This window comes from Trichomycterus rosablanca, chromosome 8 (assembly GCF_030014385.1).
Source record: "Trichomycterus rosablanca isolate fTriRos1 chromosome 8, fTriRos1.hap1, whole genome shotgun sequence".
Lineage (NCBI taxonomy): Eukaryota > Metazoa > Chordata > Actinopteri > Siluriformes > Trichomycteridae > Trichomycterus > Trichomycterus rosablanca.
In genome coordinates, this window is record NC_085995.1 from 31,248,165 (window position 1) to 31,274,744 (window position 26,580).

General features: G+C 38.2%; 1 protein-coding gene across 1 annotated transcript; it reads right to left on the reverse strand.

The window, feature by feature from the left end:
* Nucleotides 1–769: 769 nt before the first annotated feature.
* On the reverse strand, nt 770–25,298 carry kctd15a (potassium channel tetramerization domain containing 15a). Its single transcript, XM_063000045.1, has 5 exons — nt 25,175–25,298; nt 19,255–19,430; nt 13,291–13,435; nt 8,873–9,178; nt 770–1,630 (listed from the first exon to the last, which is right to left on the reverse strand). The coding sequence occupies exons 1-5, from the start codon at nt 25,184–25,186 to the stop codon at nt 1,472–1,474; spliced, it is 798 nt and encodes a 265-aa protein (XP_062856115.1). The 5' UTR covers nt 25,187–25,298; the 3' UTR covers nt 770–1,471.
* Nucleotides 25,299–26,580: the final 1,282 nt, after the last annotated feature.

The following is a 26,580-nucleotide window of genomic DNA, read 5'->3' on the forward strand; positions in this document are numbered from 1 at the left end:
AACCTTTGGAAGCTTCTTTACTCTCAACATATTTCCTATTCATTGTGATTTTTCCCAACAAAACCAGGTGCAATTAGCAGAGGAAGAGTTTATCGTTTATTTGCATTAGAACTCTACAATCTAGAACGTGTACTTTATTTATGCAACATTTACATATATACATTTTAAAATTAATCTTGTTTTTTTAAACATAACTGACTGAAGAGGGCCGTACATAACGCATTAGCCAGTGGAGTAGCCAACCAGAGAGCAGTACAGCGTACGGAGAGTCACGCACTGCTTTCCATCATTCACCAACTTTGCAGGCACCAGTATTGAGTAATTTCCTTCGTCTATCTGTTTCGACAGACATAGCCAATCATTGATAGCCCAGCTGAGATTTAAACTCGGCTCTCGGCTGTGCTGGCCTATCACACTAGACCACTATGTGTAAATTTGAAGTGAATGTGTGGATTAGATTGTATATTAAATAAAGTGAAGTACTTGCTTCCTCTCACAGCATGTTGTATAATAGTGTGCATTTTTTAAAAGCAGTTAAATTTCCTGTACACCTGATATGAGAAGTGAAAACTGAACATCTTTAGATCTTGCTGGATTGGGAAGTTTTGGATGGGAACTGACAGCTATGATTCGATGCATCTAATTTACCAACATGAGCATTTATAGCCCTGTCTAAATCATCACTGCTTTAGTGTGTTTTAATCAGAAAATGTCACTGTGAATGCAGCTTCATACACTGACCTTAGCATTTCTATAGTAAAGTGGTGTAAAGATACACATATTCATTCTGTATTTATATGTTTATTTTATTTTAAAGAGATTGTATAAAATGTCTAATCTTGATTACTCTTGTAACCAAAGTGTGCACATCTAGGGCAAAATGTGTTATTTTCAGACAGATGTGTGTATGTATTGCAGAGGACTTGGCATGACCACCCAGTAACTGTATCTATAAAGCTAGGTTTGTTTGCTAGCTGAATTTGGAAAATGGCTAGTAATCAATACCAGGTACTCAACTCAGTTCACTCAGAGCCATAGACTTCATTGTAACGTTGTGGTTCAAACTCATTTCTGATCACAGCGCAACTGCATCCAGCTACGTGAATCCATCCATGAGGACACACTATGTACTGACCTCCATTGTCCTTACTATAGTATAAGTCGATTTGCACATGAATGCATGAATGATGGTTTGTAGAAAGTTGTTTGTGGATTAAACACAGACGTGGACGATGACATCAGCGCTGAATATGATACCATGGAAGACCAATATATACACAATGCAATCTTTTCATTCGACACCAGATTTTTTTGGTGTGTTCGAGTCCTGTTGTGATGCGATGTCTTGTCCTTCCCTCATTACAGGCTCCCAAATTGTCCAATCAGGCAGCACCATGGTACAAACTGTTCATTCTCAGGGTCCGCCGCTCATTTTCTAGGTGCCCGACAAAGGTGTCTGATTAGCGTTCGGCTAGTCCAGCGGTTCCTGCTTAATCCGGATGGGCGTGTGGATGTTCTGGCAGCGGCTGTCCTCCCGGCTCAGGATGTACTCACTAAACTGAGACGAGTCCACACCTCCCCCACATGATGCCACCATGCTGAAGCCTTTCTGAAACAATCTCTCCAGCACCTGAGGAAAAAAGAGTGGTGACGATGAGCGTCAACTGTAACACTAATTGATTACAGCTGGGTGATATGACTGTTGATACTGTGAAATATTAGCATTCTGATATCCTTTCATGTTTTAGAATCATGACTGTCAGGTCTCATTAGCTTTTGCTAGCTACATTGTACAAGCAAATGTGTTTATTTTAATATAATTTAATATCATTTGACACAATCGTGATTTTTTGTCCAAGCAAGTCTTAGAAAATAGAGGTCAGTAGCACTGTCTTTCAAGCAGTTGTCTTTTACATTTCAATATTGCAGATCTACAACAGAGGCAGCACCAGCTTGAGCAGTGTGCAGGGATAAGAGAGATCTTCTGAGATCTTATGGGAAGATAAGATGATGTTATTGTCTTTTGCTGCACAAGATGGCAAACTGGATTAGACTGATGGCATGTATAAATAATTGTGTGCAAACAGGGCTTGATTTTATTGCCCAAAATAGTATTTATCCAGTCTAATTTTCCAGCTAGTTGCTAGCTACAGCTAAAATGCTAATTCTTTTTATAAATGTTATATGTATAAAATTTTATGTTTTCACTACTGTAAGCTGAACCAAACCCAAACTAAATATCACCATATGTATTCATGTTCTGTCCCAGAGCAGCCGACTGTACAGCTAGCAGAATAAGTGTGTCACAGCAGCATGGACCTGAGGACCTGGGTGTGATCCTTACCTACCATAATGGTTTGTGAGGAATTTCTCAAATACTTTCCACCTCATAAAGACAAAAGTCAATACTACTGACCACTAAATTCTAAGGATAGCTGTGAGTAAATGTGTGATGCCATGCAACGGATAGCACCCTGTTCTAGGTGTAATTCCGACTGCACAGTGTTTCATGGTAGGTTTCTGATCAGGATGGTGCAACTGTTGAAGGCAAATGAAAGACTGTGCACAAACACACTACTCACTGTTATACTGTATATTAGTATAACATTTTACATTTGTAATTTTCAAGGTAAATAATTAATAATAGAGGCTTAATAAGTGTTGATAATCACAACTAGCAATTTAATTATGGATGATACATTGAGATAAAAATAAATCAGCTCATATTTAATCTGGAAAATAAACCATTGGCCAGTCAGTGGGATGTTTATAAAACCACTAAACTGATTAGTAAACTATAATCAACTAAATACAGTGCAGTAAAGACTCTACAACACTGTCATTATGTTTAGTTTCCTTTAGTGATTATTAACAGTAACTTGGAACTAAATTAGAATGAAATATATGTAGGTTAAAAAGGTTTCTTTCTGATTAGAGTTTAAGATAAAACTGACTTCTTTGTTTAAAAAAAGAGATGACTTGACGCTTACACTGTTATTGTGATAAGCATTTGTGTCCTGCTACTTCTATGTTTGCTTCATCTATGGCAGTACAATTTTTGTTAGGCATTTCGGAGCTATTGGTACTGATTCAAATTTCAATCAGATTCATTGACACTAGTTAGATTTACATTTACATTTTCTGCATTTAGCAGATGCTTTTATCCAAAGTGACTTACAGTACTGTTACAGTATACAATCAGTCATATCCAATTACCCTGATTGCATTACACTTCTCCTCTACCGATACAACCCTCCGATACGTGTGCACGACTGCATATTTTCACCTGCATGAGGCGGGTTCGTATGCGGATCAGCCTTGTGAACGGATACAATGTATTCGAAACCCCAGCTCTGATGTGCTAGCATAATTTACAGCGTAATTTGTTTGAATTCACTTGCCTGGTTACTGAGTGGCTTGTTAGTATTAGTTCAGTATTGTATCTATTGTTTTGTATTGTTTAATTCCTACTTTTTTCTTTCAGTATGAATCTTCTGCTGAATCACTAAGCCCAAAAAGTTTGTCTCTGTCACTATCCTGGTGTTTTTAAATGAAGCACTATGATGGCTCTCACACCAGATTGTTAATATATCAAGTGTACTTGTTTTTTTGTGTTCGACTACTTGACTAAAAATGACTTAAAAGGCCCACACTACTGTTTTCAAACTTCTCTAAACATCTTAAAACTACTTTTATCCATATTTTATCATTCCGCTTTCATTTGCCTGCAACGATTCGCTCTTCAGACAGTCCAGTGAAGATGAGAAAGAGAGCAGACTTGCCCTGCAGCTGTTTACTGCAGTCTGTTGAAGAGTCAAGTGAACGTTTTTTCCCCTCTGACAACCGAAACCAAATCAACCCCTTTTTCTTTCCCTGCAACCCCAAAAGCACGGAGCCTTCCCGCCGCTGTCAAGAGATCCACGGGCTAGCGAACGTTCTCTTTACAGACCCTGTCACCCGCTCGGCCGCTAAGCAATGACACATTTTATCTGGAGCACTACTTGTAGATTTTTTTGAAATTCAACACATGCAGCCTTGAGTATTCACTTACTCCTCCACTTCTTTCAAGTGTGCTTCACATGAAAATGAAAGTTCTGCCTCAGGGCAACTGAACCAGATAAAAGTTTCTCTTAACGAGAAAAAAATACATTCAGAGCAATCGCAGCGCTCTGAGAAAAATGTGCAGCCTTAGCCACAGTTCAGAAACCTTGGGCAGAATTTGTGTTGTATTACAGGGGAAATGACTTCATCCCCTGTTTCACAGGTACAGCAGAGCAGGTACAGCAACAGCGTGCACTATGTACAAGTTGTTATAAAAAATAAAAGCATAATTGATAGGAATAGGAAAGAATATGCAAAAACTCAAGGCATTTTGTAAAGTCCTCAGTGTGTCTTAATAACTTTGAGATTCTGCACAGATTATATTGGATGGCTAGATGCTTAATGTACAAGTCTGGGCTAAAAGATATGATAGACTGACAATAATGTGAATCAGACAGAGTAAATTTTATGCAGGTTTGCAAGTTCTTCATGAATATATCTATAAAAGTCATGAAGACTCATATTTCCTTAGACTTTGTGCTCAAGCAAATCCTTTAGTACTGTCTGCTGCTGGGTATAAATACCCAAATGCAATTTTGCAGCAACAGTTTATGGAAGGCCCTTTCCTGTTTTAGCATGACTGTACCTCTGTGCACAAAGTAAGCTCCATAGAGACATGAAGAAAAGCTTGGTTTGAATAAACTCTTGTAATCAGCTTTGAAATAAGGCTTTCTTGACCAAGATTAATGCCCAGCCATACTAATAGTCTTTTGACTAAATGGGCACAAATTTCCCGCACACATTTTAAACTTAATCCTGGTCAGGGTCGCAATGAGTTTGATTCATAGGGTGAAAGGCAGGAAACACCCCGAACAGTTCACTAGTCCATCACAGGGTGGACATGTGTAAATCTGTCATAATTTTCAAGACAAATTATTACTGAATAACTGATCTGTTCCTAAGTATAAATGCTGATTTATTGTGTACATGTGTGATGATGCCTGACATGACACAGATCATCCACATGAACATGGGACAGTGATTGTAAATCAAGCAGGAATAATTCTTTCAAGGTTTTACGCTTGCTTAGAGTATGTTACTGTGAGGATGTCAGTATTGGCTCACTATTGGTTTTGCCAGCTGTTACATACAGGGGTTGGACAAAATAACTGAAACACCTGTCATTTTAGTGTGGGAGGTTTCATGGCTAAATTGGACCAGTCTGGTGGCCAATCTTCATTAATTGCACATTGCACCAGTAAGAGCAGAGTGTGAAGGTTCAATTAGCAGGGTAAGAACACAGTTTTGCTCAAAATATTGCAATGCACACAACATTATGGGTGACATACCAGAGTTCAAAAGAGGACAAATTGTTGGTGCACGTCTTGCTGGCGCATCTGTGACCAAGACAGCAAGTCTTTGTGATGTATCAAGAGCCACGGTATCCAGGGTAATGTCAGCATACCACCAAGAAGGACAAACCACATCCAACAGGATTAACTGTGGACGCAAGAGGAAGCTGTCTGAAAGGGATGTTCGGGTGCTAACCCGGATTGTATCCAAAAAACATAAAACCACGGCTGCCCAAATCACGGCAGAATTAAATGTGCACCTCAACTCTCCTGTTTCCACCAGAACTGTCCGTCGGGAGCTCCACAGGGTCAATATACACGGCCGGGCTGCTATAGCCAGACCTTTGGTCACTCGTGCCAATGCCAAACGTCGGTTTCAATGGTGCAAGGAGCGCAAATCTTGGGCTGTGGACAATGTGAAACATGTATTGTTCTCTGATGAGTCCACCTTTACTGTTTTCCCCACATCCGGGAGAGTTACGGTGTGGAGAAGCCCCAAAGAAGCGTACCACCCAGACTGTTGCATGCCCAGAGTGAAGCATGGGGGTGGATCAGTGATGGTTTGGGCTGCCATATCATGACATTCCCTTGGCCCAATACTTGTGCTAGATGGGCGCGTCACTGCCAAGGACTACCGAACCATTCTGGAGGACCATGTGCATCCAATGGCGGTGCCGTGTATCAGGATGACAATGCACCAATACACACAGCAAGACTGGTGAAAGATTGGTTTGATGAACATGAAAGTGAAGTTGAACATCTCCCATGGCCTGCACAGTCACCAGATCTAAATATTATTGAGCCACTTTGGGGTGTTTTGGAGAAGCGAGTCAGGAAACGTTTTCCTCCACCAGCATCACGTAGTGACCTGGCCACTATCCTGCAAGAAGAATGGCTTAAAATCCCTCTGACCACTGTGCAGGACTTGTATATGTCATTTCCAAGACGATTTGACGCTGTATTGGCCGCAAAAGGAGGCCCTACACCATACTAATAAATTATTGTGGTCTAAAACCAGGTGTTTCAGTTATTTTGTCCAACCCCTGTATATACAAATGTAATGGGAAATGAAACAAAAATGATAGACTATTCTGCTAGTACAAAGGTGCGTTTAATATCTGGATAACTGACTCCTGGATTTACAGTAGATTTGAGGTAGGATAGCTATGTTAGCCTGATTGCAGTGTTTAAGATGTAATAATTAGACACCAAATATGGCTCTTAGCTGGTTAGCAGCATTTAAAATTTTTTTCTAATACTAGAATAAGGAATAATGTTACTATTGTTAAAATTCTGTGTTAAGACTTTTAGTACTAACATTGTTCTATGATTATTTCTCATTTCTGCTCTTTCTCTGTTGTTTTTGTCATTTGTCATTCATGATTAAGTGGGTTCTAAAGTACTTGACTTCCTACAAAGAAAACAACTGCATTATTAGCGTGCTACAGTTAGCTGAATGTCCACACACAGTGTGAACAGTGTTAGCAGACACAGTGATTAGTTATACTGTAAGTTAATTAAGCATGTGTAAATTGCAGCAAAAAGCAGTTAAGGTTGTTTAAAGAAACCAAAGTAGGTATTAAAAATGTAATATGTGTGTTTAGTGCTGCAGGCCCTTTGCTGAAGCCCTTTTTAAAACAAAAAAGGAATTTGTCTTCAGGATGAGTTTTAAATAAATTATGCATATCATTTCCCCTTCGATTTCCCCACTCGTCTTTAGCACCACATACCGCTACATTGATACTGCAGCTGGAATTAAAGATGTCTAACAAACTCTGTATTTTTGTGTTTGTGTGTGTCTGTGTGTGTTTGAATGTAGTAAAACTTTACAAACAGGTGAATGCAGGGGACAATATCTCTAGGGCAGAAACACACATCTGTACTTGTGTACCCACACCTTTCTCCAAACCTGCCAACTCTATCCTTCCTCCTCTCACATACTCACATCTTCCTGTGTGACACTGATGTACCAGTCCTGATGTTAACCACACCTTCTACAGCACAACAAACACTTAGAATGTCTCTAAAATGATAGGCATCTGGGCGAATTAGACATCCATAATAATAATTGTATAAAGAAGCTTTCGGCAGGATTTTGCAGGCTGTGAGTAAATCACTGGCTGCAGTTTAAGCAATAATGTTTGATATGAATTACTTAAATGTGAAAGTCACATCCCATTTAGCTACTTTTATAAAAACATAAAGGCAAACTGTCAACTTTGTCTCCCAACAACTCATAAAAACAGGAGAAAACTAGACCAATGACGCCACTGTTTCTGTATCTAGCAAGAAAAGCAACACAGCTACCAAGAAGCAATCAGAAAGACATCAGAAAAAACAATTGTGGACCTCCTCAAGTCTGGTACATCCTTGAGAGCAATTTCCAAACACCTGAATGTACCATGTGCATCTGTTCCAATGATAATATGCAAGTTTAAACACAAAGAGACTGTGCAGCCATGATACACTTCTTTCTCCTATATAAATCAATCAAGGAACAATATCAAATGACCTTGTAAATATGCTGAATGAAATGGGTACAAAAGTATCTATATTAACAGTCAAACATGCCCTAAAACCCACACAACACAGCAAGGAAGAAGCCATAGCTCGAAAACCGCCATAGAAAGCCAGGTCCTCTGGTCTGATGAAACAAAAATGTAACTGTTTGGCCACAATGACTTGTTATGTATGGAGAAAAACAGGGGGAGTTTTGCAAGCCAAAGAACACCATCCAAACCCTAAAGATTGGGGGTGGCAACATAATGTTGTGGGGGTGCTTTACTGCTGAAGCAAAATTATGTAGCAATTATAAAGTAACATCTCAAGATTTCAGCAGGAAGTTACAACTTGGGCACAAATGTGTTTTCCAAATGGAAAATTACCCCCAAACATACTTCTATACTATAATAATAGCAAAATGGCTTAAAGACAGCAAAGTGAAGATAACAGAGTGGCCATCACAAAGCCCTGACCTCAATCCCACAGAAAATGTATGGGTGGAACTGAAAAAGCATGTGTTTAAGGAGGGCTACAAACCTGACTCAGTTACACCAGTTCTGTAAGAAGGAATGGGCTAATGTGATATGTTTGTGATCCAAGTTAAACAATTTAAAGGCAATGCTACCAAATAATAATCATGTGTATGTAAACTTCTAAGCCACTGGGGATGTGATTAATGTATTAAAAGCTGAAATAAATCATTGTCTGTAGTATTATTCTGATATTTCACATTCTTAAAATGTAATAATGATCCCAATTGACCTGAGAGAGGGAATGTGTAGGGTGTATGTAAACTTATGACTTCAACTGTAAGTGGTGGATCCAAAATAATAATAATCCAGCAGTGTAGCGATGACTTTTTTAACCTGCTTGACTACATCTGATACATATTTTCTTCCTCTTATCTGTGGCCCTTTAGTACTAATACAGGTATTGCTAAGGAAATTGAATGACACACATTAGTAAAGTAAGTGTACCTGTACAGAATTAAGTCTGCAGTATCCATTGAGTGGAAATCGAATGACGTGGGTGGGGTCCTGGTTCCAGCCAGCGTTAACCGAGTTGCACATGACGTCACCAGTCTCGGGGAAAATCTCCTCGATGAGAGCCTTGTCTCCACTAAGAGCAATCCTCTCGCCAAGGTCAGGGGTCACACGAACCACCAAGCATTCGCAGGGCTGTGCTCCTCGCCGCTGCTCACACTCCTGCTTCCAGCGCTCCAGCTCCTTCACCATGGGGCTCAACTGGTAGTACCGCGCCTCTTCATAAAGCAGCTGGAACTCCTATAGCCAACACAGTGGGAAGAAGGTTTTGATGTAGAGCAGCAGTAAACCACTGAGATATGGGTTCAAATTTGCTATCGGACAGCCTGGCGTCTGTACAGACATTACTGGCTATGTCTGGGGCAGGGGGGACTCGCAATGGACTGGTGCAATATCGAGGGTATTCCTGCCATGCATCCAGTCTTTCCCAATTGAACCAGGCACACCACAACCCTGACCAGGATATCCCGGTTGATTAAAATTGTGTAGTATTGTGTAGATTTGTATTAGTGTGCAGGAGTTCTGTCTCTGACACAGTTACTCTGCTCTGGAAGACCAGATTGGCTGAAATGCCCTTGGGTGCTCAGTGTCCTGAAGCCTCCTCCCCTGTGGCCCTTCCATTCTACAAACGACCAGATGGCACCTTTACTCACTGGTAGCATTAACAACACTGACAGAAAAACAGGTACTAAAATGGATAGAACTGAACTGATCTGGGAAAAGAACAACGCAAGGTAGCTGAAAATCAGGTGTAATCTTGAGAATGTTGAATACACAGTAAAAAAAAAAGGTAAAAGCTAGAAATACTAAAAGTAGCAATAGTTTGGGAAGGACCACTTTCTGTTCCAGCATGACTCTTCACCTGTGTACAATGCATGGTGCATAACATCAAGGTTTGACAAATGGTGTGGAGGAACACCAATGGCCTCCACAGAGCCCTGACCTGAGCCAGACTTTTTCTCCCAACACCATGTCTGACAGAATGGGCTCAGATTCCAAAAAACACAGTTCAAAATATTTTGGAAAGCCTTTCCAAACATGTAAAGGGTTTTATAGGTCATTGTTTTGGAAAGGGCTTTCCAGGTGCCCATATACATATAGTATATATAGAAAGCCCGGCTGACTATTTAGAGATTCGTCCATTCATTTATCTTCACTATAAGAACTGGCTGCCCAAAAAGGTCCTAAAAATTGGTTACACCTTTTGTACATGAAGAGTAGCTAAACAATTTTGTAGTTAGTTTGTTTTATAGTATTTTATAAGATTTAAATAGTGATTCATTCTGTTTAAAACAATCCATGGTTAAGAGTTTCAGAATTAAAAACCTTTCCTGGTTTTGTATGTCTAAAAAAAGTTCTTGGGGGATTGAGAAGATGGGAACCAAGTGAATGAACTTGGCTGTGACCTCTTAATTACTACACATTTATAGGGTCCTGGGAACATAGGTTCAAACTTCGCTTCCAGTCACTGGAGTTTGACCTGTTCTTCCAGTATCTGTGTGGATTCCGTCAGGTACTCTAATCTCCTCCTAACTCAGAAGGTGGCTTGGCTGCTTAAATTCCTCCTAGGTATGAGTGAGTGATTGGATGAGTATGACAACCTGTATGGCTGCCTGTGAATTCCTGCTTTGCATACAGTGTTTCTGGGTGCCAAATTGAATCAGGATGAAGCTGTAACTGAAGATGAATAAATAATAAAAAAGAAACATTGTTTCATATTTTAAAGAAAAAAATGACAGAGATCTTTGATAAGAAATTCTATCATGTCTCACACATCCAGTTTTTACTATAGAAGTGTAAAGGCTGTCGTTTTAACAGCTAACACCAGTCTCTTTTCTGCCACTCCACAAAGTTACCTATCCCTCTTAAAAACATTGACTCATCTTCCTTAAGGCTATGCCAGAGCGCACAAAGACACCCAGCGTCTCAATCCATACGTTTCATATGTACTTGAAAAGAGCTGCTTTTGATTCCACCTCACCCCCCCCTTTCTGCCTATTTCTTTCTCAACAACAACATGCATGCTTAGTCCTCAGGCCTTGAGGCCTGCCATAATTCAAAGCAAAATATAAGTCTTAAGGTGCTATTCATCATCAGTCTGTAGTGAGGGTTCTTCTACAAGGCAACATTTAAAAAATAAGTCTCCAGTAGTAGAAATCACTACGGAGAAAGACTATACTCAGTTGTAAGGCTGATTAATATTACAAGTATTCAAACTGTGATCAATTATGTTGCTGAACTATTAATTCTATAACACAGAAAAACTACAGTGTAACTGAAACAGATCAAGGATTAAGAAATAACAGCTGCTTTTGTGCCAAGGTTCTTTACATCTCAATTTATGTATATATGGCAAAAATTCTGTGGACACCTTACCATAAGCTATCCAATTTGGAAACCATGGATTTACCAGGGAGCGGTAGCTCAGTTACTGGCCTAGTTATCATAAGGTTACTGGTTCAAGTGTGTCTGTTGAGAAGTGTGTCTGTTGAAATTTGTGTACCTTAAGTAAAAGGAGAATTTGTGAGGTCAGGCACTGATGTTGGGCGAAAAGGCCTGACTTGCAAACAAAGTTCCAATTCACCCCAAATGTGTTTATCTGGGTTGAGCTCAGGACTGTGCCTTTATGCTTAATCTGTAGAATTGTGCTGCAGGGATGGAGCGCCAATGATATTCCCTCAGTTTGTGCTTTAATAGTGTTGAAGAGCACTATCTAACATGTCTGGTGACTGTGAAGACCATATGGTTCAATTAAAATCATCTTATTAAACCATTCATTTACTATTTGTCCCTTGTGGGTGGGGCATTGTCAACGTAAAAACGACTATTATATTAGAAATAGTCCCTGCCATTGTAGGGCTCAAGCATTCAGGAGTTACTAAGTCTTTAAACTAGTCTTTAAACTAGTCCTTAAACTATGATCTCTGTAACTATATTTTGTTTTATAAAAGTAACTTTTTCTTAAGTTACCATAGTGACTATCATGCATACAATTTCTGTCTCACTGTAGTACAACATAATACACATTAGCATAAAATCAACAGAGAACAACAAAATAACAATTATTTATAAAACAATTGTCAGTTAAAATTTCCCAGCTGTGACAGGCTAAATTAGTGGAGTTTTTCCTGTCGTAAACTTTTCAAACTATTTTAATCAGTAAACCAGTAATGCACATCGATCCTGTGAACCGAGTGTGTCAGAGCTAAAGCCCTACAGCGGTTAGATAGGACTGCAAACGATGATCAATTCAGTCAGTCACTGCGATTTGCATGTTTCCCAGCTTGCACACGGTGAAGAGTGTGATGGCTGAACTGTGAAAGTTTGACTGTAATGAGATGTAATGATTTGCTTTTGCTTGTTTTCTTGACTTGTAGCTGCTATCTATGTATCTGGTTTTGCAATTTCACACTATACCAAAAACATCTGTCAAAGAACTCTCCACAGTTTGGAGTTAGTATAGGCTGAGCCATGCAGATTTAAATGATGAGAAAATTGAGAAAATGCCAAAAATTGTGTAAAAACGAGTCAAAAACTGGAGAAGTCCAAGCTGTTTGTGAGGTGCTAAAATGGGCTATGTTAAAATTTTCTTTAATTGAAGGGCACTGGTAGTTTAGAGGTTACTGAACTAGTTATTAGAAGGTTGTTGGTTTAGGCCATGCCACTGTCGTAATCCTTAATTAAATAAATTGAATTGTATTCAATAATAATTGTAAATTACTCTGAATAAAAATGATGTAATATACCTCTTTTTCTAAATTTACAGTGGATTGAAGTGACCACAAATGAAACGTTTCAACTAGGGTAAAAAAAAAACCCATCAACCTAAACTTTGACAAGGACATTTTTACACTCAGATGGATTAACTGTACATTTTCCATAAAGGAGAAAATGTGTTTATTTTTAAATATATTGTGTTGTTATTATATGTATGTAGTTCCAATAGATGCTGTCCTTACTAAAGTTTACATGCATAATACAAAAAATATAACTGTGGCCTGAAATTAACAGAACGACCCAAATTAAATTATTAATTGCAAGTATTTGTATGACAATTGTTAGCTAAACAGGTTTAATTAATGGGGTTTTTTTACAGTTATGAACTCTTCAAATTATTTTAATGGTTAAAGTGATTGATGAGTGATTCAGTGAGATTTGGAACTGGTGTTGAGGTGTTAATTTAGGCGTTAACCATCACAGAGACCTGTGTTTCTCAGCGGTGTCACCAGCCTAATCTAGATTTCATGCCTGCATCATGCATAACAACTGCAATGAGGAGTTGGATATAACCCAACTGGAAAAAAAGCACTAAAACACAGTACAAAATATTGCAAACATATTAAGAAATGTACCTTAAAATCTTCAGGGAGGAGCAGTTTGCTAGTTCGAAGGTAGCTCAGAATATAACGAAAGATCTCTCCATCTCGGTCAATGAAATAGTGCTGCTTCAGACTGTCCAACACAATCGGCTCTGTTCCGTTGAATAACCGACTGATTCTGGAAAGCAGGAAGAACATGGAGCTTGTAAAAGTGGTTTTAACATTCAGTTTAGTGCAGACACAAACGCTGACTGATGTGATAGTTACAATAGATGTAAAATGGATTATTTTTGTGTAATCGACATATCTTTTATATTGTTTAAATATTGCTGTAGCATTACTGTGCCTTAAAACTGTTCGAGGAATATCAACCACAGCAGGAATAATCAAGTGTTATTGCTCAACACAGTTTGAAGAATGAGGTCGAATATTTGGTTTCATGTCCTATGCTATTTCTACTCGTGTTAAATCAACTTAAATCTTGTCATTGCAAAGATGTTCTCATTTCATTTCATCTTCTCTCTCCCCCTCTGTCTCTCTCTCTTTCTCTCGTTCTTTCCCTCCTATTCTGGAAACTGATGCAAAACACTTAATAAGAAAACCAATTCCCTCTTTTGTGCCTGCGGTGCTTCTTTTCTCATATGGTCTTGCAGTTCCCCCAGTTAGAATTTCACCATATAGCTTTAGGCAATCTTAGTTTTTCATCTCCGTTTCTTTTCTTTTTTTCCCCTCTGAAAAGCAATTAAAATGCTGCCTGCTTTCTCCCTCCCCCTGCCCCGCTCTCCTCCTCCCTCCCTCCTGATCTATCTACATTATTAAATCAGAGAAGGCCATGCTGTGTGTTAAGCTGAACAGATGTGAGGGTGAGCTCTGCCTGCTAGTTCATCCTCTCCTCTTTTAACAGGTGGTATTCTGTACCTTCCCACTCTCACGGGACGGTGAATTATTCGCCGGACCGCTGAGAATCAAGACTTCTGAGAATTGATGTTAGGATGCAGCAGGTAGAAATTTCACAACCCTACAAGTGGGAAACCTGCTGGCTGGCTTCTATTTACTTATCATATGTCTGAAATGGTAAGTGGTCCAATAAGAAGATCTTTTATACACAGCGCTTGATGTTCAGCTGCTTATCTGACGTTCTCACAATTCAGATCATAAAATCATCTTGTTATAGAGATAGCTGTGTTACAATGTCATGATCTGATAGATTTCCACTACAGAATATACGACATAGCCTTGTTATTGTCTAGACACACTTAAAAGCAATATGAATTTAAAGTTGTATTACAATATTTTCTAATATCCAACTGATTAGCATAGATCACAAAATACCTATAAAAATGATTCCTCACAATAGCAATTATTTTCATAAATATTTTACAGAATCTTTAGCATTCCCCTGTCAGAGCCATTATACATAAGTTATATTTCTTGCTAATCATTTAATGTCATTTCTGATTTGGGCCACTGTTGGAGTACCAAGTGATAAATGTGCCAGCCTTGCTCCTATTATTTCCCTGCAGCTAGCTCTCACGTGTTAACACTGTGCATACTTTAATGTATGTATAGTATAACTGTTTAAAATAAACCAACTAGTCGTTCACCAGCCAGTTTACTAGCAGTTGATTTATAAAGACCTTCAGTAATTTTTTTTGTAAAGCATTAACAAATATTTCCCCCATGTACTCCAGTCGTGATGATGTAGTTCAGATGTATACAGAATATAATGTGATCACATTTATTATTGGATGTCAGTACAAACAGCCTGACTTAAAAAGTAGACACAATTAGTATATATGAATATACATATATGGCCATTTATGTATGCAAACATTTAGACTGTGAACTGCCATCTCTAGGTCTCTCTACAGAGGTTTAAAAGTGTTTAAGTCTGGGATTTGGGTGGGCTACTCAATGACATTTAGAAACTTGTCTGAATCTGCTTGTTTTGTCTGTATGCTTTAGAATTGTCATGTTGAAACTTTTGCCTCAGAAACAGGCTGTCATTTGCTTTTTACTCAGTAGTGACTCCCATCTTGCCACTCTGATATAAAGGCCTGATTTATAAAGTGCTGCAGAGATAACTTTCCCTCCAACAGGTTCTTCCATCACTGCACTGGACCTTTGGAGCTGGGTTCCTTCTTTCCTTCCTGATCAAGGCCCTTCTTGCCCAGATGCCCAAATTGACCAGGTGGCCAACTTAAGAAAATCAAAGGTTGTGCCAAACACTTAAAGATTCAGGTATTGTTTTATATCCTTGCTTTAATGTTTGCCACAGACAGTTCCATAAACCTTATGGCTTGGCTTTTGTCCCACAATGCAGTGTAAATTGTGGGCCATTACAGACCCAGGTGTGTGACTTTTCAAACTTTGACCAGTTATTCAAATTGCAGTTGGACAATTGAGTTCTAGAAACATCCCAAAAATAGACTGGTGGTAAATCTGACAGCCATATCTATTTAAAATCAATTCCACAACATAATAAGGAATGCAAAAAGTCATGGGTTCTGAATACTTCTTGGATCCACTTTGTGGCAACCGTTTCCAGATCTTTACACTATTTCCTCCTGCTTTCACATCAACTTTAAGAACTGACCTGCTGCCTAATATACCGCACCCCTTGACAGGTGCCATCATAATGAGTAATCAGTTCACCTGTCAAACGTTACTCACTTCACCTGTGAGTGGTTTTTATGTTGTGGCTGATTGGGTCATGTATATCTATGTTTCTGTCCTGTACCAATTCATCAAAGTTGTTGGTTTTTTTTTTAAAGCTGCACTTTGCTGTTTTCACAATTGACACAACAACTTACCAGGACCACATCTATAAATGCTCAGCTATAATATTTCTTTGGGAAAGGTGCAGCTGTTATATTCTTTTACAAAAACATAGAAACCATGGTTATGTAAGATCTTGTTTGACTGTGGACAGTGTCAGTCATGTTTCAACAGCTTCTAATTTATGGTAAACCTGTTTGTGATGGTTCTACAATTAAATTAGACTATTGAAACCTAACATTGTCTTCCCCAACATTAGGTGTGTTTTCTTTCTGACCTTGACAGGAGACCACTGTTCCTCTGATATATGAACCTCTGATATATGAACCTTTGTCAATGGTCAGATCAGTTCTATTTACATAAGTTCATGTCTTAAGGTTAAATTACATAGTAAAACATTATTTACTGCCACATTAATGATAGTTAATTGCAGTAGTAGTTCTGTGGTTAAGGTACTGGACTAAAAATCTAAAGGTTGCTGGATCAAGCCCCACATCTGCTGTGTTGCCAATGCTGGACCCTTAACTCTTGTTTGGATTGTAGTCCTAATTGTAAGTAGCTTATGAAAACACATCTGCTAAATGCGATAAATGTAAAAGCCAACTTCTTTGACATAAATGTCTCTTACACATACGTAAACATGTATGTAGGGCCAGTGATAGCTCAGTGGTTAATGTACTGGACTAGTAAACAGAAGGTTGCCGGTTCAAGCCCCGCCACCACCAAGTTGCCACTGTTGGGTCCCTGAGCAAGGCCCTTAACCCTCAATTGCTCATTGTGTAAGTCGCTTCGGATAAAAGCGTCTGCTGAAAATGTAAATGTAAACTTTTGACTTTACCTGTATGTTCAGTACAGATAATTTATTGCTATATTACTATACTATAATACTATTTGGGCACCTACACCAAAATTACACACCATATACATTATTAAACATGAGTCAGTTTTTCTACAGCACAGTGATTTTAGTTTTACTGCGCTCAGCATTTCTGCTAATAGCTCTGTTAGTCAGAGGGAACTTCTGTGAAATAAATATACTGGGGGTGTGAGTGAGGGGGTGGAAACGTAGTGATGCATTCCTGCTCCACTGCACAGCAAGTGCAGCCAGAAACCCCCTTATTTAATCATGTATTAAAACGCCTATACTAAGCCTACAGGTTTTGTATTTTGGGCTAACAATCAATATCATGACACTACTAAACAGTTTCATGATACACATTGTGTATCCTCCTACTGTCATGTTTTGTATGGAAACTGGAGTCCCTGGTAGATACCCACACATTATACACTGATCAGCCATAACATTAAAACCACCTCCTTGTTTCTACACACACTGTCCATTTTATCAGCTCCACTTACCATATAGAAGCACTTTGTAGTTCTACAATTACTGACTGTAGTCCATCTGTTTCTCTACATACTTTTTTTAGCTTGCTTTCACCCTGTTCTTCAATGGTCAGGACCCCCACAGGGCCACCACAAAGCAGGTATAATTTAGGTGGTGGATCATTCTCATCAGTGACGTAATGTGGCCAGTGATAGCTCGGTGGTTAAGGTACTGGACTAGTAAACAGAAGGTTGCCGGTTCAAGCAACGCCACAACCAAGTTGCCACTGTTGGGTCCCTAAGCAAGGCCCTAAGCAAGGCTCATCGTGTTCCGCTCATTGTGTAAGTCGATTTGGATAAAAGCGTCTGCTAAATGCTGAAAATGTAAATGTAAATGTAAGTGACACTGACATGGTGGTGGTGTGTTAGTGTGTGTTGTGCTGGTATGAGTGGATCAGACACAGCAGCGCTGCTGGAGTTTGTAAATACCGTGTTCACTCACTGTCCACTCTATTAGACACTCCTACCTAGTTGGACCACCTTGTAGATGTAAAGTCAGAGACGATCGCTCATCTATTGCTGCTGTTTGAGTTGGTCATCTTCTAGACCTTCATCAGTGGTCACAGGACGCTGCCCACGGGGCGCTGTTGGCTGGACATTTTTGGTTGGTGGACTATTCTTAGTCCAACAGTGACAGTGAGGTGTTTAAAAACTCCATCAGCATTGCTGTGTCTTATCCACTCATACCAGCACAACACACACTAACACACCTCCACCATGTCAGTGTCACTGCAGTGCTGAGAATGACCCACCACCCAAATAATACCTGCTCTGTAGTGGCCCTGGGAGAGTCAGTAATTGTAGAACTACAAAGTGCTTCTATATGGTAAGTGGAGCTGATAAAATGGACAGTGAGTGTAGAAACAAGGAGGTGGTTTTAATGTTATGGCTGTTCGGTGTATACAGGCAGTGACCACTGGTAGGTCTTGAATCCAGCATCTTGGGATCCTAATTGCTGTGTGGCACCCAATCTCCCAGCCAAGCCAAACTATAAGCTTTAGACTTTAGACTAACAATATATGTGTTATAATGACACAGAAATTATGTAATGATGTATGTATTTCAACACTGGAGCAATATATTAACAAATAATAGAGATTTGGCATTCCTCAAAATTTATCTACATACTTTTGGCCACATAGTGCAAGTTATAAAAAAAAAAAAACTTGTTCAGAAACTTGTTCGATAACTTGAAACACTTTCCTCGACAATAGTAGCCACATGGAAACATGGACTTTAAGGATCTACAGGTAAATTCTGAAATCCTTTGAGCAAAATAGATAGATAGATAGATAGATAGATAGATAGATAGATAGATAGATAGATAGATAGATAGATAGATAGATAGATAGATAGATAGATTCAACTTTATTGTCATTACTCAGTACAGGTACAAGGCAACGAAATGCAGTATACTTAAAAAAAAATTATGGTATATGATTATAAATGTATATGTATTTTCTCATTTACACCAGTCAAATGTTTGCACAAGCTTATTCATAGATTTAAATTAAAATGTAGATTTATAAAGTGTTGTAGAAATCAAAATCATAGTTAAAGCCATAGTGTAGATTCTTTAAAATAGCCACCTATAGCTTCAATAAGATCTTTGTTAAATACTGCCATTCTTTCAGTTTTATAAGGTAATGCCCTCCCATAAAGAAGTTCCCATATATGTTAAACAATTGTTGGCTGATTTTCCTTTACTTAATTAAATGTATCTAAAATTATGGCTGGTAGTGTATTGTGATCTTTTTTGTTCTTTTCTCAGTAAACACAAACATGTTGAAGGAATTATGGCTATACTACAAATGTCAAGTCCTAGTTTCCTACCTGGAGTCAGGGTACTTGGTGAGAGTGGCCAGGCTGCTGGTGTACATGTGGCCTCCCACATCGATGTGAACAGGGGCGTTGGATTTGGTAAGCTGAGCAGGAAGTGGGATGCCCTGTGTGGTCAGGGGAGACACTGGAGATCGGGTCAAAGACAGGCGAGACATGCTTCTACCCTCCTGCAGAGCAAAACACAACACATGGTCATTATAGAGTACAATATAGTCGACACACACCAGCATCCTTGCTACACTATCAGTCCTTTTTCACCTGAAAACCTAAGCATCAAGGTATGCTTCAGGCCTTCAACACCTACCAGATTACTTTTACATTCCACTCAAGAATTAGTGGCACAACTCTAATTAAGAGCATTTGCATTCTGGGGTTTTTTTCTCATAAAACCGGAGGGGAGAAAAGGATGAGGCTTATTAACAAGCGTAAGTCGGGGGAGAGTTGAAGAAGGCATGGATCGTACTGTAGGTGTCTAGCTTCAGGGAACCCTGACAAAGTGTAAACTCCTAATTAACGGTATTGGGAGTGAGTGTAAGACAAGAAATATTTAAAGCTACCCAACAGTTAGGGTAAGATGTGGCAAATAAATCTTTCTTTTTCTTTATTAATCTGTTGATCGTGTGGCTTCGTAATATTTATTTAGGTGTTTACATTATTTGATTATTTGATTAAATGTTCTTCTTCAAGTTCCAATCTGTACATATACCCTTGTGAGGGCGGCACGGTGGCTAGCACTGTCGCCTCACAGCAAGAAGGTCCTGGGTTCCATCCCCAGGTGGGGCGGTCCGGGTCCTTTCTGCATGGTTTCCTCCCGCAGTCTAAAGACATGCAAGTGAGGTGAATTGGACATACTAAATTGTCCAGGACTGTGTTCGACATAACCTTGTGTGAACTGAAGAACTTTGTGTAATGAGTAACTACCGTTCCTGTCATGAATGTAACCAAAGTGTAAAACATGACATTAAAATCCCAATAAACAAACATATACTCTTGTGGTTTGTGGTTGTAAGTTACCAGTGTAGTCATATGGTCAAGACATTATTTTATAACCTTTACTATAAGCTTATAATGTATGTAGTTTGCATTATATAATTTTTTTAATTTATAGCTTCAGTTTATTAATGAGGTTTTAAGCTAAATACATTTTACATTTATTTTACAATACAGGAAAACATGTCAAGGAAACAAAACATGTAATAATTAATTACTCAAATGCTACAAAAGTGATACATTAGTAGTAAAGGAACACTGGATCATTACTTTCAAAAATTGTGCTTTGTTATCTGGGTTATTCATGTCCAAATGTAATATTTAAATAAGCATGTTAAATACGCATGTTATATGTTAGGCAAGAATAACAGAGAGTCTGCTATGGTAGACAATAGGGCTTGACACAAATGAACATTATAAGTACATAAAAAAAAACTTCTCCAGCATTTTTTTTTACCGAAATTCCCTTCCACCTTATGGTCTATGGGTGATAAACAAAAACCTTTGTACATTTTACAGTTAACAAAAGCAGTTTATCATGAGTGAGTTGTAAGTGCATGTTTGTTTGCAGGGTTTTGAGTACAGGTTTGAGTACAGGTTTTGAATACAGGTTTGGAGTGAAGGTGTTAGTAAGACATCTGACATTTCTGACCATTCAGTATGTAACTGTGACAGTTTATTACATGAATATGTGGTTTCAAAATAAGCACACTTACAAAATGAAATAGCATTACTTACCTTGTTGGTTATGGTACTGATTTTGTTCACCTGTCTGGTAAAACTGCAATTGTTGGTTTTAGTCATTCTGTGACAAAAACCTGAATTAACTGTAACTTAACATTCAATTGTATTTGCAAAGAGCTGTCCAAATATTTTTGGGTGTCGGGTTTGTTTGTTTCTTGTTTCTTCAAACCCCTAGGCACAGTTTGTCTGTAGCATCATGCCCTGAGGAAATCAGCCTTCAACCATCTGCTTTAATATTTGCAGGCTGCCTTATATAAGTAATTTTAACCCTAAAGTGCTTTACAGACATGATTTTACATACAAACCCCATTTTTGTAGAAGTTGGGACATTTTGTAGAATGCTATATAAACAAAAATCTGTGATTTGTTATTTCCCTAGAATAAACAAACAAAAAAAATTACAATGTTTTACTTACCAACTTAATGGTATTTTGTAAATACAATCAAATTTAAAATTAAATGCCTGCAACACACACAAAAACAGTTGGGACAGAGGCAGATTTACCAATGTTTTACATCAGTTTTCCTAATAATTACACTATTTAACTGTTTGGGATCTGAGGATTCTAACAGTGGCAGTTTTGCAAGTAGAATTTTTTCTTGTATCCATTTACCAAATTGTGTTTTTGCTTCTACTGCTGCATATCACCACTCCTGACTAAGAGAGCCACTATGACATTAAAGACTTCTTTTCACCTGCACAAAATGGCTTCATATGGAGATCCGTATAAAAAAAAAAAAAGCTGAAATGTGGACTAATCTGACCACAGCACACTTTTGGTCCATCTGAAATTAGCTTGGGCCCAGAGAACTCAACTGCGTAAAATTGATGTATGGCTGCATAGAATGCAAAGAATTGATTTTGGCTTTCTCTTTGCATAACAGACTTTTATGTTGCATTTTTTGCAACATAAAAAAGTGCAGTGGTGGACTGAAATCTGAGGGTTTGAAGGTCATGTATATTCATCAGTGGTTTACAGCCTTGGCCTACATGAACAGAGATTTCTTCATGAATCTTTTAACAATATTTTGTACTTTTCACAATATATGTAGGTTATCATCCAGAATTAATTTCTATTTTCACCTTTTGCATGTGACAGATTGTGACACACACTCAGTGCAAAATGTCCATTATAGAGTAAAATGCTTTTATGTGCAGTGGACTGTAAATGTTAAACAGATGGTAAAAGGCTGATATGCTCGGGGCATGATGCTCTAGGCAAACTGTTCTTGTTCTTTTCTTCCTAGGTTTGATCTTAAAGAACAAGCAACAAATACAACATGACACAAAAATGGAAGTGGGCAGAATTTGTATGTCTCTATATAATGAAGTTAAATCAGCCCTGGTTATTCAGACATTTACATTAACGACATTTAGCAGACGCTTCAAAAGCTTCTTACAATTATCACTGAATAAAGTTTTAAGCATATAGGGTTAAGAGCCTTGCTTAGGGGCCGAACAGTAGCAACTTGGCAATGGCAGGGCTTAATTTTTTAACCTTTTGATTACTATTCCAGTGCCTTAACCACTGAACTACCACTGCCCAATTCATTGGTAAGCAGCATGTTCATCTAGTCAACAAAGCAAGGGATCTTAGTTACTTACATATTACACCAGATAACGAAAAATGAAAAACTAAGATTAAGAATTTCCAAAAACAATCAATTACAAAATGATTTTATAGCCTCCAATTGATAATGCTCTCAAAATGTATAAGAAAACTGGCTGTCGGTTCCAAAACCACCTATCATTATACTAAACTGTTAAAACAACAACATCAAAAACAAACTGTGTGATATTATTTTGTGTTTTATTTTGGATTAAAATATTTCATGTGCCAGCCTTTATATGTGTTCAGCAGATGGTTTAAAGCTGATGTGCTCGGGGCACAGTGCTCCAGGCAAAGTTTGTTCTGTTTTCTAGGGTGTGAGCCTAAAGAACAAGCAACAATCACAATTAGACACAAAACTGGGAGTGGTTGGAGGACTCGGCACAACTTAATCAGATTAAATATTAAGTTACAACTAAAATTGGCTGATCAGACGAAATGTCTTAAATCAAAGTCTTGGTTAGCAAGATATTTAGCTTCGAATATATGAACATACATGTTCATACACTGATCACTACACTAATAAAAGTCAGGATATCTGTATGATTCGTTTGTATTATACAACATATATTAACAAATGAATAAGACATTCTTGAGTTCCATCTTAACCTACATCAAACTAAGACTCATTTAGGAGTAAAATAGCAAGTGATCATGTCAGCCAGGCAGTCTATGCTTAAAAAAATCTAAAATATTGGCTAGTCCAGTTCCATACCCCACATATTAAGGTAAGAAACAGTCAAAATGCCAACAACATTAAAATACAAAGTAAATGAACCTCAGTTTGTTAATTGCTTCAGGGTTAAAACCTTGTTTATCAGCCAGCCTTTAAATGTTGCAGATGGTTAAAGGTTGATTTGCCTAGGGCATGATGCCCCAAGCCAATAGTGCCTGGGGTTTGATCTTGAAGAACATGAAACAAACACAGCCTGACACACATACAGAAAATGTGGACAGCTATTTGCAAGGCACTTAATCTTGTGTTACAGTTAAAACTAGCCAAGTTTAACAAGTAAATTAACAGCACAACCAACCAGATAAGTAATACTATTATATTCTGAAACACTGCTTACAGGTAACCATGTCTTTATGTACCATACTATTACAGTAAAATAAATAGCTAATATAAGAACTATGGAAATTAAAATTTTGACTTACTCTTTAAGAGAGGCTTTTTTATTTGTTGGTTAAAAGTGACAACATTTGTCGCCATCAGTGATGTACATACAGTGTAAAATAACGTCTACTACACACTACACACAATGCACTGTTCTTGTAAACAATACATGAACAAACAATTAAATCAGAACGGACAGGCAAAGTGAATAATATTAAATAGTGACTGCTTATAAATGTTGACAATATGTGGACTAAACTGTCAAAATATCAATCCTATTTTGTTCCAACATTCAATCACAAAAATCACACTACACAGGCCACTGTTATTTATTTCTAACATTCAGCAGTTTGGGATTCTAGTTCTGACACAAAGAAAACATTTGCCAGTTTGAAAAGTTAAACTGTGCCTTTTTCTTTTAAATGTATTGAAATAAAAAATAATAATAATAAAGCAGATATGGTAAGTTAATATTTTAGTACAGTGTTTAATGGCTAGTAGCTAGTGTTATTCCCTCAGGTTAAAACTGACTCAAGTTTCTTGGCTTTCCAGTCATTGTGTTGGCTAAATTCACCAGTTAAATTCTAATGATCTTTTATTCCCTTCATAAGTGCACTACGTGTATAAAATTAAGGCTGGTACCCAATTTGTAGAGCACTCTTACATCTATCATTTATCTGTCTGGAACCAAAGCACAACTGGACAGTTAAAAAATCAATAAATGAATGAACTGGAACAGGTAGGCAGTGCTAACAGCGTTCAGTATTTATTATCTACTTTCAAGTGTCGTCAGTTTGCGCACTGTTTTTATCTTACAAAACCACTGATAGTTTAATATTATGTGTGTATGTATGTATTATGTAATTTGCATTGTTTCGTGCTTAGAATTGTCTTAATTTTGAAGTTTTTCTAGTGTAAGTAAATGATATCCTAAAAATCTCCTTATTTACTATATAAGTGCACTACACCCGGTATAAAAGTATGGTTTGTAAACACTACGTAGTGCACTAGCGGGTTCGATATTGTGGCGTTTGGAATGCAGCCACCATTTAAACGGACTTTGAGTTCCTTGATACGGTAAAGTGATGACTAATTAAGAAGCTAATGGTTAATAATAATAGGTCATAGTGTTATTAAAATTCGACATTACCGTTTCAAACATTTTATGTCCGACGCAGTGTGGCAGAATTAATGGAGGTCTCCCGTCCGTTGAAATAAGTTTCGCACAAAAAGAACAGGCGATCTGACTTCAGCACTTCTGTGCTTCTGGTGTGTAAAATTCAATAGAAAAATCAAACGTTGAATCCTGAAAAATGTTAAAGTCCGCAAAATGCTCCAAACTGGCAGTGCGAGGTGACTGTGGCTTTAAACTGGGTTAAACAAATACTCACACACTGGTAGACTGGGAGTTTATAAGAAAGCTCTGTGGGAGTGAAGCTGCCGCTCTTACCTTGGAAGTCATGACTGAACAGCGTCGCTCCTTTTAAAACATCTGATCGATCGCCTTCTGCTCTCGGTTCTGGCTTCTTTCTCTGTATGTGTGTATAAGAGATCGAGAGGGTGTAGTGAAGCCAGAGATCTTTTCCCGAATAACAGCAGAGCGGAGAGAAGAGGAATTCTGGCTCCGGGCTGAAATTGGCCCCCGGGGGAAAAGGATTACAGCTCCAATCAGCTCAGCCGAGCCCGCCTCACCACATCAACATCTCCTCCATCCTCCTACTGCTGCTGATGTTCACTATTCAGGGTCACATCTCATCCAGCTTCACTTCTGCCTCCATCCATTTTAAAACAGACACACAGGGCATAAAAGAAATGTTTAAAAAAAAAAAATCAAGACTAAGTGTGTTAGTAAGACGTTGGGCCATTCTGAGCCACTAGAAGAGCTTAAATGTGCAGTGGAGTTAACTTATCTGAACTGTACTTGGGAAGATGGGACATAATTCTTCTAAAGGATAATCTCTTAGTTAATGTTTTAATGGAAGTAAAGAGTGCTATTATATTAGTCCAAAATCATTCAAAGGTTCTTAACTGTATTGAGAACTAATAACAGTGAAGGTCATGGCATTTAGTAACCCACCATGCCTTGTGAATGGGGACGTTGTCATCCTGAAAGAGATCATTACACTGACACATGCATTAATGTATAGAATTACTGTAATAGGCCTCAAGTACTCACAGAATAAGAAAATAATTTGACCTCTTCATTGTAGGGGTCTAACCTTAAGGTCTGTACTGGGGTATACATGAACCAGTTTTACAGAATAGAGTACAGGATGACTGATCTGCCCATACCACTTTAATTCACAGTTAATTGCTTTACTATAACGCAAAGGAAACACCTACCTGGAAACATCAGCACTAGTTATGTTTATGTAGTTATTAATCCATTTGAAACATCGTCATATCTGTAAATACAGTAAAGGTCAACAAGTATTTAACCACTTTTGGCTTTCTTACTATTCTTTTATATTCTATTCTATTCTATTCTAAATATACTTTTAGTGCATATATCCACTTTACATTTACAACAAAAATTTATTTGCCCTTGTTTCTATAGTAATAAACAAAGTATGTATTTAAACTTAAATCAGAAAATACAAATTAATTACATTAGTACTTTGCGGCGGGCGGTGGCTCGGTGGGTAGCACTGTCGCCTCACAGCAAGAAGGTCCTGGGTTCAATCCTTTCTGTGCAGAGTTTGCATGTTCTCCCTGTGTCTGCGTGGGTTTCCTCCAGAAGCTCTGGTTTCCTCCCACAGTCCAAAAACATGCAGTCAGGTTCATTGGAGACACTGAATTGCCCTATAGGTGAATGGGTGTGTGTATGTGTGTCTGCCCTGCGATGGACTGGTGCCT